General features: G+C 38.7%; 1 protein-coding gene across 8 annotated transcripts in view; it reads left to right on the top strand.

The window, feature by feature from the left end:
* The window catches only part of SYNE2 (spectrin repeat containing nuclear envelope protein 2), a 321,249-nt gene that overhangs the window by 188,219 nt on the left and 118,283 nt on the right, over positions 1–14,747 (top strand). For 6 of the 8 annotated variants that reach the window (XM_072762565.1, XM_072762566.1, XM_072762568.1 and 3 more), the window contains 6 exons: positions 1,196–1,461; positions 3,318–3,486; positions 5,595–5,750; positions 8,125–8,265; positions 10,041–10,223; positions 11,405–11,542. In XM_072762565.1, coding sequence (XP_072618666.1) covers positions 1,196–1,461; positions 3,318–3,486; positions 5,595–5,750; positions 8,125–8,265; positions 10,041–10,223; positions 11,405–11,542 — 1,053 coding nt within the window. The remainder of the gene's footprint in view (positions 1–1,195; positions 1,462–3,317; positions 3,487–5,594; positions 5,751–8,124; positions 8,266–10,040; positions 10,224–11,404; positions 11,543–14,747) is intronic. The other 2 variants (XM_072762567.1, XM_072762572.1) reach the window with 1 other exon arrangement.

The raw sequence follows: 14,747 nt of genomic DNA on the forward strand, positions 1-14,747 counted from the left end.
TATACTCTATCCTAGTGACCAGGGACTCAGCTGGATCATATGGCCCAAGTGGCAGGGCAGCTTATACCAAAGCCTGACCCTGCTGCAATGTCTCTTTTTCTCCAGACCTCCCTCAAGATTGGCAGCATTCTGATAAATGGATCTGAGCAATGTTCTCAAGTAGAGCATATACTGCCTCCAGAATCCCAAAGGGCACATCCAGAGCTGGGCCTCTTTCTTAATAGAAGAGATACAGGATTGAACTACTTGGTCTTTACGTCTATGGAATTCTGGAAAGCCCTAGACCACTGAGCTCCTGGAAACCTTATTTATGCTGGAATTCCTAAATGTTCATAGACTTTATTTTATACCCTTTGGAATCCAGGTTTTCATTTACCATTTCGATTACTATCATATAACTGTAGCTGACTGGTGTGATATTCCGCAAAGTCAAGATTGCAAGATGCCTGACTCAGTTTGAACATTAGAGCACAAGAGTTGACAGTGCCAGGGCAGAATGTGGCAAATGTTGGTGCAGCTGATGTGAGGGCCACAGGGTTTGAAGAGGTGCATTAGAGGGATCTGATTGTCTCTGTCTTCATTCTGAGTTCAAGAGTGATAGAACTCCATTTTGCAAATATGCGATGTTATGTATTTCTGGGTTCTGCATGTCTCCATGTTGACAAATACTTGATTGGTTAGGACTACTTTCCCTTTGGTGTAGGTGTTAGGGTAACGAGGAAGTACTGGACTTCCTTTTTTGAGTATATAGGAATAGGATGTGAAAGAAGACACTTGTAGAAAAATTATCCACTTGTTGCCCAAATTCTTGTATAGTAGTTGCAATTTGGTGGAGCTCATTCTAGTGACCCTATAGATATTTCAAGAGAAATAACTGCTTTCTGCAACTGAAATCTGAAGAAGAGAGAAATTATTTATGAAAATATTCAACAGTATTTCTGCTCACAACAGCAACATTTCATTTTAATCACATATCTACATGATCAGTAGCTGGGAATTCTGGGATTCCAATAGGGGAGGAATAATATTCCCGCTAGAAGAAGACAGATACTACTTTGAGCGAAGATATGGCATTAGGAACCCTTTGAGGAGCCAGTATACAAAAATTATGATTGCCAAAGGTGTGTTTCAGCTCCTGAGATGGTCGAAGTACCTTTTAGTTATTTGAGTTCTGTTTTTTTGTTTATTGAATTAGATTGAACGAGAAGCAATTATTTTAGATAATCTTCAAGAAGATCTCCCTGAAATTTCAAAAACAAAAGAGGCAGCCACCACGGAGGAGCTCTGTGACCTGCAAGACTGTTTATGCCGTTACCAAGAAAATGTGGAGAAGCAGCAGTTGTTACTGACCTTACTCTTTCAGCGCATGAGAAGTCTCCAAAATGCTCCCAAAAGCTTAGAAGCTGTGGAAACTATTCCAACATTTCAAGAGATTACATCAATGCAGAAACGATGCAACAAGTAAGACTTATGAAAAACTGTTAAGAAAACATGCCTGACAACTCAGGCTTAAAATTTAGAAAATACTGAATTTTGAAAATATAAAAATATAGCATAATGACCAATGATATGATAGAATTGGTTTAACACAGAAAAGTATAAAAAGGGTTGGAATGGTACATCACTGTGGAATATAGTATGGAGTTTCCTCACAAAATTAAAAATAGAGATATCATACGATCTGATAATTCCACTGTTAAGTATTTCCCCGGGGAAAATGAAAACACTCCCTTGAAAGACACATGCACCTCTATGTTTATTGCAGTATTATTTACAATAGCCAAGACATGGAAGCAACTCCAGTGTCCATTAATAGACAAAAGGATAAGGAAAATATTGTATATGTATCCAATGGAATATTATGTATCCATAAAAGGATGAGATCATGCCATTTGAGATAACATAGATGAACCTAGAGGATATTCTACTAAGTGAAATGAGTCAGTCTGAGAAAGACAAATACCATATGATTCCACTCCTAAACTGGATCTTAAAAAAGTGAATTAACAAACAAAAAGCAGAACTGGAGAGGAGGGAGGTAAGGGGATGGGCAAAATGGGTGAAGGGGAGTGGGCCTTTATTTATGGAATGAATTAGTCACGGGAATGAAAAAGCAGAGCATAAGGAATATAGTCAATTATAATAGCGATGTAATGGGACAGATGGTAGCTATACTTGTGCCGAGCATAGAATAATGTATAAGCCTGTCAAATCACTAGATTATACACCAGAAACAAATGTAATATTGTGTGTCAACTATGCTCAGAAAAAGGAGCAGAGATGAAAAAGATTAATAACATTAAAAGCAAACACATGTTTTCCATCCTGGTATTATTGAGGGTGAATATCCTTTGAATTTTTTTCTTAATGTCTGCTGTTTTTCTATTTTAGTAATATATATTAGAAATATATATTAGGGGAAAAAAAGGAATATATATTAGGAAGTTCAGGGAATGTGGAAAATTATAAAAATTAATATAAATCTTCCCCTTTATTTTACCATTCAACAATAATCACTGCCAATCACTCCTAATCTTTTCTACTGATTGCTACTGATTGTATTTTTAAACGAATTCTGATAATACTGTACTGTTTTGTTGTCTGCTAAATCACTTATCAGCATATCATGTTAATTTGCCTATGCCATTAAATGTTCCTTAAAACATAACTATGTAATATTTCACGTGTCTATGCCATAATTTCTTTAACCAAAGGCCTAATATAGAACCTTTAAATTATACATAATTTTTTTTTACTTTTATAAAAACATTGTAGTAAATGTAATTATACTAGAGTCTCTTTCTGCATCTGTGATTAATTCTTTGAGAAAGACGCCAAGAATTAGAATCATTGGGTCACAGGATATATTTACGGCTGGGAATACCAAATAGCTCTCAGGAGAGATTGTAAACTCCTGTACTAATAAGGTGGCTACATTCACGGCAAATGGGGTCAGCTGAGATAAAAGAAGTTAATCCAGTCATCTATCCCCAAAAGCCCACCCATGAATCCATTCTTACCTCTACATCATATTCAGTTGAATTCAAGGATCACATGGAGAAAAGTAGGATGGAGATAGCAATTGGAATGTAATGTGTGAAAAGAGGATATTTTGAGATGGGAGTTTGGAGAGGTTTTTGATTGTGTGATAGAATTTGGCATTTGTTTATATATGTAGTATATAAACCACTGAAAAATGGTACTTTATGTTCAGGAAAAAATCTTTTGTGAGCTATGCAGACACTGTGTTAATTGTTGAAATAAAACTATCTCATAAGAGAGCAGAGAAACAATTTTATTTTGATGTTATATGTTAGGCTTTTTCAGAAAGCTCAAGAAAATAAGGAATTGATGGAGAATGAAATCCAAGAAAGACATTCTTTCACAAAAGAGATAATTTCTTTGAAGAATTTATTTCAACAGACTGCAGCTTCCTTCCAAAATATGGAATTACAAGACCACCCAGAAAGGGCAGACCAGTTTGAGGTAAGTGAGGAATGAAGTGAGGGGCCAGTGAATGTGGCTAACACAGGTCTACAATCTTGAATCTAAAGTCTCTGGGGCAGAGGTAATTCTGTGACTAGAATGGAGGGCATGTTGGAGGAGGGAGGAAAACACATGCAAAGACCCTGTGGCGTGGTATGGGCCAAACCATAGGAGATCACTGTGGCTGGAGTGCAGAGAGTAAAGTTGAGAGCAGAGAGGAGGCCAGACTGGACCATGCAGCCCCTTTTCAACTGTTTTTCAGGTATGTTCGGTGAACAGGGGCCCCAGAGCATTATTGATCTACTACTGACTTTAGTAGGATGTATGATTTATCTCTGAAAGTGGTGCAACTATTTTTACTCATAACATTTCTGATACCAAATGCATGGGGTTCCCCCCCCCCCCCCCCCCCCCGTGTCTCTAGAAACCAACTAAGTATCCTCCTATTCAATTCAACCATAACTCCGTAACTAGAGGGAGTTAGCCCAGACCACTTGCATAGAGCAAGGTAAGGGGGAAGTCTCTCAGACCTTCCAGGACCTCTTTGGGTATCCCACTTTCCCAGGACCAACTCCAGATTCTCCATACCTCATTGATTAAGGGTTTTTATGGTGGTTCCATTATGTACGCATGATTGGTTAAACCATTGGCCATTGATAATTAACCTTCAGCTCTTTACCCCACCCTAGAGGTTGGGAAGTGGGGCTCAAAGTTCCAACCCTCTAATCACATAGTTGGTTCCTCTGGCAACCAGGCACCATCCTGAATATATATTTTGCCCCCCACACCCCATTCATTCATTAGCATAAACTCAGGTATGGTTGAAAAGGGCTCGTTATGAATAATATGACACTTCTCTTACACTTATCCAGGAAATCCCAAGGGTCTTAGAAGCTGTTCTGGAACCGGGGATGAAGACCAAATAAATCTTTTAAATCACAATCACCTATCACAAGGGCTTGTGTTATTTAGGACCTCATTTTTTTTTTTTTTTTAAAAGAATGATTCCAGTACAGTGGTAACAAGCAAAAATGGCATTTGGAAGTTAACTCCAGAATGACGTGCTGTTGTTCATCAGAGCTCAGTGTTGATGAAGGGACCTTAACTTTCGCTCACACTCCTCCTTCATGGGGAAGCCATCTATGGGTAGCTCTGAATGAAGACCTATACTCTGACTAGGTCAAGATAAAATAGGATGGCACTATACTTCAAACTCGACCTTTGTCTGAATGGCATTGTTCTCTACCTTTTCAGTCTCAGATTTGTTCTCTGCTGAGGGTTAAGAAAAAAAAAAGAAAACAGTGACACATCATGGAGTCATTCAAATTGTAATCATTCTTCAGTGCGGTGACTCAATCCATTAACACGAATAATGCTACTGAACAGCTACTGTATAAACAAAACAAACCCCAAAAAGCCACAGTAAAGTCAAGAAGTATTTTTCCACTTGATCTTTGGGAAACTTTCCCAAACAAATGAGTTTCTCCTTTATAATTAGCTCAGGAGAACGTAGATCAGATTTTATTTCTAGGTCACAACCAATAGACTATTTGTTCAGGTTTCTTTTATCTCCTGAAACCCACATTCTTTGCAGGGAACTGGAACCCTCCCTTTAGAAAGAAGCGGAGCTCTGCTAGGCTGTCTAATTACATGAAAGCAGACACTTGTGCTTCAAGCCTAGGGCTTTTAGTGGCCTTGAATCATTGTGATGATAATGTAGGAAGAAGCAGAAATGGCAACAAGTTAATAACAAAAAAAAAACCTTCTTTGAAACTTTTTTGCTACTTGCAGCTTTTTAGATCAAGACTGCAACTGAGATACAGTTAAATCCTAGAGGTACTTTAGAAGCAGGAGATGTTGTAATGTCTTTTTAGGACAATTGTTTGACACTATGAAGAGGTATCAAGTTTATTTCTTACAAACTAGAAAGCATCATCTGACCAAACTGAGTATCTCTCAGGCTTAATCGGCTTGTATCAGTAGTGAGGCTTTGTCATGCAAAGTGTGTTCATTTAAATCATAAGGATGTGCTGGCAAGCTGCTTTCACTTTTAGAGTTAAACTTTTTCTCTGTTCCGTGAGTATTTGAAACTCTCTTGATGATTTTAGGAGCTTCAAAGTATTTTTAAGAAAGGGAAGCTAACTTTTGAGAATATTATGGAAAAACTGCGCATGAAGTATTCTGAAATGTACACCCTAGTCCCTGCAGAGATTGAATCCCAGGTGGAAGAATGCAGAAAAGCTTTAGAAGACATAGATGAGAAGGTAATAATCATTTGTACTAGTGTTATTATTTATGAGTTGAATGGATATAAAGAAGAGATCCTGTAATGTCACATTTTCATTTGCCCTGATTTCAGCTATGACTGTTTTTATCGAGTTTAGATAAGTGGTAATTCTGTGTATTGCATACTGAGATGAAATTGCTTTAAATTAGTGACAGATAATAGAATTAGAAGATAATGTGTTTATTTTTACTTAATAAGGTGCTTAGTTTTTCTTCTCCTGGATTTAAAAACAGAATTATAGATTGGCTTTTGCTTGGCTTTTTTTTTTTTTTTTTTTTTTAACTGGAAAATCGCTTCAAACTTTTGGACATGAATAAATAGTACTTTGCTTTGAAACTTATTCCCTGTGAATGTTTTGAAATTGCAACCAAGGACAATAAGAATACAAATTTCACAACTCACTAGGAATAGCATTTAGCACACAGTCTTTTTGATGGTGACAACACAGTTCTCATAAAACACACCTGAGCAAATCTTTATCCCTGACTGGATGAATCTGAAGGTTGGAAGAAAGAGGGGAAGTGTTTCATAGTACTGGAGACACAGGAGTTTAGCAAGACAAATTTTTTGGATTATAGAAAGGCAGCTTAGATCCAACAGAACAAAATTCTATTTGGTCCACCATCCACAGAAGGATTCTTGTATTGCTTTTTGAAATCTGGAATACCTCTAACTTAATAAAATAGATATTAAATGCAAACACACGCACAAAAATTGTATTTCAGACTCAGTTAACTTCTTTGACAGATTTCTCAGGAAAATCTTACCCATAAAAAAACACATAAACTCCTAAATATACATTTAAAACAAATTTTGTTGATTTAACACACAAGAAAATCTGTTATGAGATACTTTCTCAAGAATCATTCACTATTGATCTTAAGAGAATACTAAATGTTTTGAAAGCAACTAGATTTGTTTCCATGTGAAAATCCCAGAGTAAATAATCAAAATCAATCTTAGATATAGGAGTTGAAGGTTTCAACTATAACTTGTATATTTGTAACAAATAGCAACTGATTTTTATTGTATGGTGTGTCTGGAGGATCCAGGCAGACTCAGAACCATTTGGTGTAATTCGAGGGGTTGCTTACTTTTCCTAAATATTGGTCTCTCCTAATGTATCTAAATTATATGCTTTTCTGCCAAGAGAATAACTGCCCCAAGTATCAGAAAACTTCACTTTGTAGTAATTTGTAACATAGCAATAAAAAGCTATTACATCAATTTAAAAACTAACATAGGATTAATTTTTTTCCCTAAAAATTTCAACTGAATTATGGTCTGTGGAATAAAAACATTTTATAAAATATCGAACATCCTGAAATGTGAAAAAGAGCCTGGGACTCCAGAGTCTGGTGACTGGGAGCTTCTCAGGACAAGTTCAACTGCTACCTTGATATATGACCTTCAGCAAGACAATTAGCCTGTGTTTAGTTTCTGCATCTGTGTGCTATCTGCATTGAAAGGTTTTAGTCTTAATGGTTTTACAGATATAGTGGTTTTTAAAAGGGTTAAAGGATTATATATAAGCATAAAGTATTATTTGGTTATTTAGTGGCTGCTAGGAGAAAACCTTATCAACATAGCCTTAAAAAAAAAAAAAAAAAAAAAAACCAAGAACAAGAACTAGTCAGGTATTTGAAAAATGACACATTCAACATTCATCTGTTATCTTTCCTAGCCCAAGTTATTTTCTTAAGAAAATCATTCAGATAAAAAGAATTACACTGTTCAGCAGCTAGATTTCTAATTACTGTGAAAACATACACTAGAAACATTCACACAGAGAAAAACTAGACTTTGTGCATCTTCAAGAAAGAGGAAGTTTTAGGTTATTTCACCCAAATGAATACTATGATGGGAAATACATTTTTTTTAAAGTCAGCTTGAGAGTAAATCAGGTTTTATTGAAAATAGTTCTGGGCAGAGGTCCTTCTCATAAAGTGAGAAACTGTATAATGAATAATTTATCTCCCTTGAATTTTTTCATATCATTTGCTCCACTGGGGTATGTCTCAGACAACGGTACACACAGTAGTTTTGCCCAACTCAGCACAGATGTGTAGTACATGCTGTGGATTATATTCAACAAATTTTTGTTTGTTGATTTTCTTTTTTTAGATTGGATTTAAAAGGTCAAGTCAGCATAGCCACCATTTCCTAGCCTGCTAATCTACCCTTTCATTAACGTATTACCTAGTATATTTTGGGATTTTCCCCCTAGCCTTTAGAAGAATTTTGGAAGTAAAATTGCCTTACAATATGACTACCCATTTTATCCCCTGCACCTATGAATAGAGTATTGAAGGTATCTGTAAGCCAAATATGTCTTTCTTTCATTGTAACAGATTAGCAATGAAGTTTTGAAAAGTTCACCCTCGTATACAATGAGTAGAAAAATAGATGAAATTAACAATGGGCTTCACAATGTTGAAAAGATGTTGCAGCAGAAAAGCAAAAATATTGAGAAAGCTCAAGAAATTCAAAAGGTAACATCCTTCTTTAATTTCCCGCAGCATTTGACATTCCTCCTGTTCCTGTCATCAGGATATGCTCTAGGGATGAACGTGAAGCAGAGATCCTAATTCAGATCCATGGGGCCTCCCTTACTGAGTATCACTGCAGAGGCTTGGTGGAGAAAGTTGCATTTAAGAACTGTTCTCAGTTGTTGTTGTTTTGGGGAGGTGGGCAGAGGCAGAGGGAGAGGGAGAGAGAGAGAGAGCCCCAAGCAGGCTCCATGCCCAGGCATGGAACCTGACAACCCTGAGATAATGACCTGAGCTGAAAACAAGAGGTGGACACTTAATTGGCAGAGCCACCCAGGTTGCCCAAGAACCGTTCTCAGTTTTTTTTTTCTATAAAATGGTGGGAATATACCTGAAGCCCTGAGAGCCTATGATTGTGAACTAGCCTTTTTTTTCTTTAAGATTTTATTTATTTGTTTATGAGAGACACAGAGAGAAGGCAGAGACATAGGCTGAGGGAGAAGCAGGCTCCCTGTGGCGAGCCCGATGTGGAATCATGCCCTGAGCTGACCCCTGAGCCACCTAGGTGTCCTTGAACTAGCCTTTTTCACAAGTAAAGGAGAGTAAGGATCTTATCCTGGGAAGATTGGCATAAAAAATATTAAATGTAAAAAACAAAGCTAACATGTTTCTCTGAGCATTTCTTACAGTCTTTGTTTTCTAACATAATTAACATGTGAAATAAGATACAGAACATTTCTGAAAATTATCTGATTAAAAATATATATTTCAGTAGAATTTAAATAGAATTAACAGCTTTTCTTTAGACTACCAGGGAAAAAAGGAAAATAGAAATTCCAAATTTATTTCCCTTGTAAAATATCTTAGGAAGTCAAGTGTTAGATAAAACTGTACATAAGCATGGTTTTCTACCATTAACTCCCCAGTAAATTCCTGCAGGTGGAAAACATTCTTATTCTAATCTACACTTTAAGGAAGTATTCTAATAGGAATGGAGACTTTTAAAAATAGGTCCGACTATGTCTCACCATTGAACAAAATCTTGATTCTTAATAAGTAGGGGAACCTAATTTAACCAGTCCATTTTTCCTATTTCTAAAAATTCAGTTCTTGAGCAAATATTAAGTAAGAATTAAATATTTTACCTTTGAGAGTTCCTCTGACCTTACAAGTCCAGGTTTGAATCCAATCAATTGGTTTCTTGAGCCAAATGCAGTCACTAGAATTTTCTGCCATTGCATCAACGATAAAGCAAAACAGATGTTTTCTTTTTGTTAGCTTTATTTTTATACTTTTTTTTTTTTGAGTAGGCTCTATGCCCAATGTGGAGCCCAATGTGGGGCAGAACTCACGACCCTGAGATCAAGACCTGAGCTGAAACCAACTGAGCCACTAGACACTTGATAAAAATTGTGTTCTAGATTAAACACACACACATACACGTATATTGGTCTATAAGGGTTCGGGTATAACATAATGTTACTCCTCATTCTTGAATGAGTAGGGTTATATTGATCTTATGTGGTGTCATTTGTCTCTGGAAATGTCCGGGCCTTTCTGTACCCTGGCAGCTAATTCTGTACCTGAAATGAATACAGTTAGACCAAGAGACCTCAGGAAAGGTCACAAGCGGTTTCTGGGCTTAAGTGAAATAGCACGTCTATGATGTTGTTTTGGTAGCTATTTATTTACAAGTGTAGATACGATGCAAAACCTAGGAATTAACACAGTGAGCTAGGACCTCTGCATTCAATGTGACTTATGATTTCCTTCTCCAGAAAATGTGGGACGAGCTAGATCTCTGGCATTCCAAGTTAAATGAGCTGGATTCTGAAGTGCAGGACATTGTTGAACAGGATCCAGGACAGGCTCAAGAATGGATGGATAACTTGATGATTCCTTTCCAGCAATATCAGCAAGTATCCCAGAGGGCAGAATCTAGAACCTCACAGGTAAACAAGGTACGGCAGTTAACGCACAGTAACTACACTTAGCTTGTATAGGAGTGCTGAGAAGGCTTTAAAACAAAACTAAAAGATAGATTCAGAGGCAGCCAGTTGCCTTTGATTTTTTTTTTTAAGATTTCATTTATTTATTCATAGAGACACACACAGAGAGAGAGAGGCAGAGACACAAGCAGGCTCCATGCAAAGAGCCTGTCGTGGGACTCGATCCAGAGTCTCCAGGATCAAAACCTGGGCTGCAGGCGGCGCTAAACTGCTGCGCCACCAGGACTGCCCACCAGTTGCCTTTGAATTGCCAGTTTTAGATTCTGAAGCTAGAGCCATATGACAGGTTCAGGTGGGCACTGGGAGGACAGATTTAACCCCTGACACCTGCAGGAAATCTGACTGAATAGGCAGACACAGGCACGGGGAGTCGGCCCTCAGCAGGGAGGGTTCCACATGAGTGTGGGTTTCCCAGTAGGTGATGGGCATTTCCGACAGGCAAGCTCAAGAGCCCACTGGAGAGAACCAGTGGCAAGAAAGAATCATTTGGGAACAAGGCACTGTCTCCCTCCTTTCCAAATAAGGGTCCAGGCTGGCGAGTTGTACATGTGATGAGGCAAGAATGCCTCCCTAATTCCTGAGACATAACAGTATGAGGCAGGAGCCTAGTCCCAGAGGAAGAGGGATATTATAGGACAAGGCCCTGTAGGGGGACAAAATACAAATCCAGTGTGGAGAATGAAGCATAAAATGGGAACCAGACCAGTTGCCAGGCTACCTGGGAACTGTTACTGACACCCCTGACATTAGGGTAGAACTGCTTAAGTCCTTTCCACCTACGGTCAGGGTTATTAGTCTTAAAAGTTAGAAAGATTGGGATCCCTGGGTGGCTCAGCGGTTTAGCGCCTGCCTTTGGCCCAGGGCGTGATCCTGGAGTCCTGGGATCAAGTCCCGCGTTGGGCTCCCGGCATGGAGCCTGCTTCTCCCTCTGCCTGTGTCTCTGCCTCTCTCTCTTTCTCTCTCTATCTAACATGAATAAATAAATAAAATCTTTTAAAAAGTTAGAAAGGTCAAAACCTGGAGGGGTTGGGCAAGGTAGCTCCAGGCTCATTAGTGTAACAAATTCTTCAATCAAGACTCATTAGACTCAAGTAGAAGGTGCCAGACCCCTTACTACTACCTCTCTTTCACAGGCCACGGTTAAGATGGAGGAATATCATGACCTTTTGAAGAGTACTGAGGCTTGGATAGAAAACACCAACCGTTTGCTGGCTAATCCTGCTGACTATGATTCTTCAAAGGCGCTGAGTCAGCATGCTAGTACCCTTCAGGTAAGTGTTCTTCTCCAGTGTTTCCTGAGCGTCCTAGAGCCTACATAATGATTCATGGTCTAGGTGACTCTTGTGCTTTTTTCCCCTTCTTTCCCAAAAAACAACCTTATCTTCAACCATGGCAGAAGGAAGCTTAGGTAAGTGGTCGATTCCAGACAGAAATTTGGAGACGAGGTCTAGTTCTTTCTGTCCTGATAAACACTACATGACTTTATGGATAATTTGCTATCTTCTTCTATGGGCCTCAGTTTCCCCCATTTGTGAAGCAAGAATATTGCAGTGATTGGTGTTGATGGTTTGGGGCAATAGAATTCTAAGATGGCTTCCAATATTGCTATCCCCTGGTGTACACAACCGGTATAACCCCATCCCATTGAGCGTGGGGAAGGAATAGGAGAGTATATGATGAGAGAGCCACTCTATTAATTAGCTTATATAGTATATGGCTAAGATAATAGGGTAGTCACTCCCATGAATTCATAATTAATCATGGTTATATGATTATAAGACTCTCTGATGGCACCCTGGAGAGTTCTCCAGCTGGCTCCATGAAGTAAAGCTGCCTTATTAGGGCAGGGCCTTGGGGCTAGGACCCTCAGGCAGCCTTCAGAAGCTGAAAATGACACCACCACCCCCAACCCCCAGTCAGCAGCCAGCAGGAAAACTGGGATTTCAGCCCTATGACTGAGTTCTCCCAACAACCTGAATAAACGTGGAAGAGAAACCTGTCCTCCAAATGGCACCTTGATAGCCGCCTTGTGATAGCCTTTGATAGCAAAGTACCCTCCGAAGCTATGCCTGTACCCTTGAGCCATGGAAAGTATGAGATAATACATTTGTCTTCTTTTAAGCCATGAAGTTTGTGGTAATTAGTTACACAGCATTAAAAAATGAATCCACAGTTCCTGTAAGCTCTAGCATGCCATTGATTCAACATGTCCTGCCTGTCCTCTTTGGTGCCCGGTGTTTCCATGCTACCTTACAAAGACAAAACAAATGAGAGTATTTTCCTACTTGGGGCCATGACTGCAAGAGATCTTCCAGATGCCAAGTAGTATTGGCTTACATTCTACCGTGAAGGCATATTTCCTTCTCTCCTATTATTCAAACACCAGAAAGGATCTCTTAGGAAAAGGTTTATTCTGTAACAATTTTTAGAATTAATCAGACTTCAACATAGATCCAGGTCCTTTTTATCTCTTTAGAATAGCACAATGTGTTCCAAGTGAACAACTGGTTTCATACCTCCCTGATGTTTCAGATCTGTTGGCCCAGCTTTGCCCTGTGGTAACAGTTGTAAAGCTGCCTTTCACCCACTTGTTTCTTTTCTTCTCCTTGCCCGTGATTTCTGCCCCCATCTCTTGGGCTGCCTTTCCACATCCCCATAGCACGTCCTCTTTTATTTTAAATTGCCTATATTTTTCACCATTTTCAAGGAGTTTGCAAAGACAGAAGAGAGAAATTAATACTTCTTTCCTCAGATGCTTCTTAAGAGTTCAAAAAAATGTTTTTCACGAGTGAATTCAGACAAATGCATCTGTATGGTCAAGACATCCTAATTTGCTGGCCTTAGTTTATGAAACTCTAGTTTATGAGCTAGAGGAAGTGAAACCAAGGGGAGGTTGATTTACCACAAGAAGCATCCTCATATATCCTCCAATGGGAAGCAAGTCTCAAACAACTAGTCATATGTGAATATACCATGTTTCTCTACTTTGAAAATAGCTGTCCTATTTTTAAGATACCCCTTTCCATTTTTCTAGCATTACGAGGCATTGATTTTTTTTTACATGTCTTCTTAAAACTCCCAACTAAGCTTTCTGTTTTAATTGCACTATAACCTACCTTGATTGTATTTGTTAAAATGGGTTTTTATAACCCAGAAATGATTTCAGAAAGACTACTGTTGTAATTAAGAATCATCGAGGGGATCCCTGGGTGACTCAGCGGTTTAGTGCCTGCCTTTGGCCCAGGGCGCGATCCTCGGGTCCCAGGATCAAGTCCTGTGTCGGGCTCCCAGCATGGAGCCTGCTTCTCCCTCTGCCTGTGTCTCTGTTTCTCTCTCTCTCTATGTCTATCATGAATAAAAAGAAAAAAAAAAAGAATCATTGAAACATAAACTGTCATTGTAAATATTGAAAAACAACTTTTTTTTAACAAATTTCATTGAGGTATAATTTACATATAGTAAAATACACCGTGTGTGTGTGTATGTGTGTGTACCTATGTTTATAATTTTTTTTTTTTATAATTTTTTTAAAGTAAACTCTACATCTTGGGGGCTTGAACTCATGACCCGGAGATCAAGAGTTGCATGCACTACCAACTGCCAGCCATGTGTGCCAAAATACACCTATTTTAAATGTACAACTAGATGAGTTTTGATAAAGGTATACAATTGTGTAACCACCACCACTATCAATGTAAAGGACATCTCCATCACCCCAGAAAGTTTCATCTGTCTCCTGTAGTCTCCTCTCACCAATCTTTAACCCTATGAATCACTCACTCATTGTTTTTAATTAATATAGTTTGTAATATAGTAATATAGTATCTTTTTTTTATTTTATTTTATTTATTTATGATAGTCACAGAGAGAGAGAGAGAGAGGCAGAGACACAGGCGGAGGGAGAAGCAGGCTCCATGCACCGGGAGCCTGATGGGGGATTCGATCCCGGGTCTCCAGGATCGCGCCCTGGGCCAAAGGCAGGCGCCAAACCGCTGCGCCACCCAGGGATCCCCCCCCCTTTTTTTTTTTTTAATAGTATCTTTTAACATAGGTTCCATGATGTTCCATTAATAGAATCATACAGTATATACCTTTTGTGCCTGACTTCTCTTGCCTGGCATAATGTTTTTAGGATTCATTTAGGTGGTTAATGTTTTTATAGATAGTTCATTCTTTTGTTCGTTGAGTAGTGTCCCATTTATGGAAATATGCCATATGTTTATCCCTTCACTAGTTAATGTGCATTTGGCTTGTTTCAAGTTTTGGGCTGTGCTAGGTTAGCAGCTTAAAACAACAAACAGTTTCTGTGGGTCAGGAATTCATGCATGGCTGAAGGTCTCTTAGAAGAAGGCAGTCAAGCCTCAGTTTAGGTGAGGGAAAAGACAGGATGCTCTTCCAAGGTCATTTACTTGGCTATTGGCAGGCCTTAGAAGATCCACTTCCATATACAGACATGTGGCTCTCCCCCACAAGGCT

Source organism: Vulpes vulpes, chromosome 6 (assembly GCF_048418805.1).
Source record: "Vulpes vulpes isolate BD-2025 chromosome 6, VulVul3, whole genome shotgun sequence".
In the NCBI taxonomy this organism is placed as follows: domain Eukaryota; kingdom Metazoa; phylum Chordata; class Mammalia; order Carnivora; family Canidae; genus Vulpes; species Vulpes vulpes.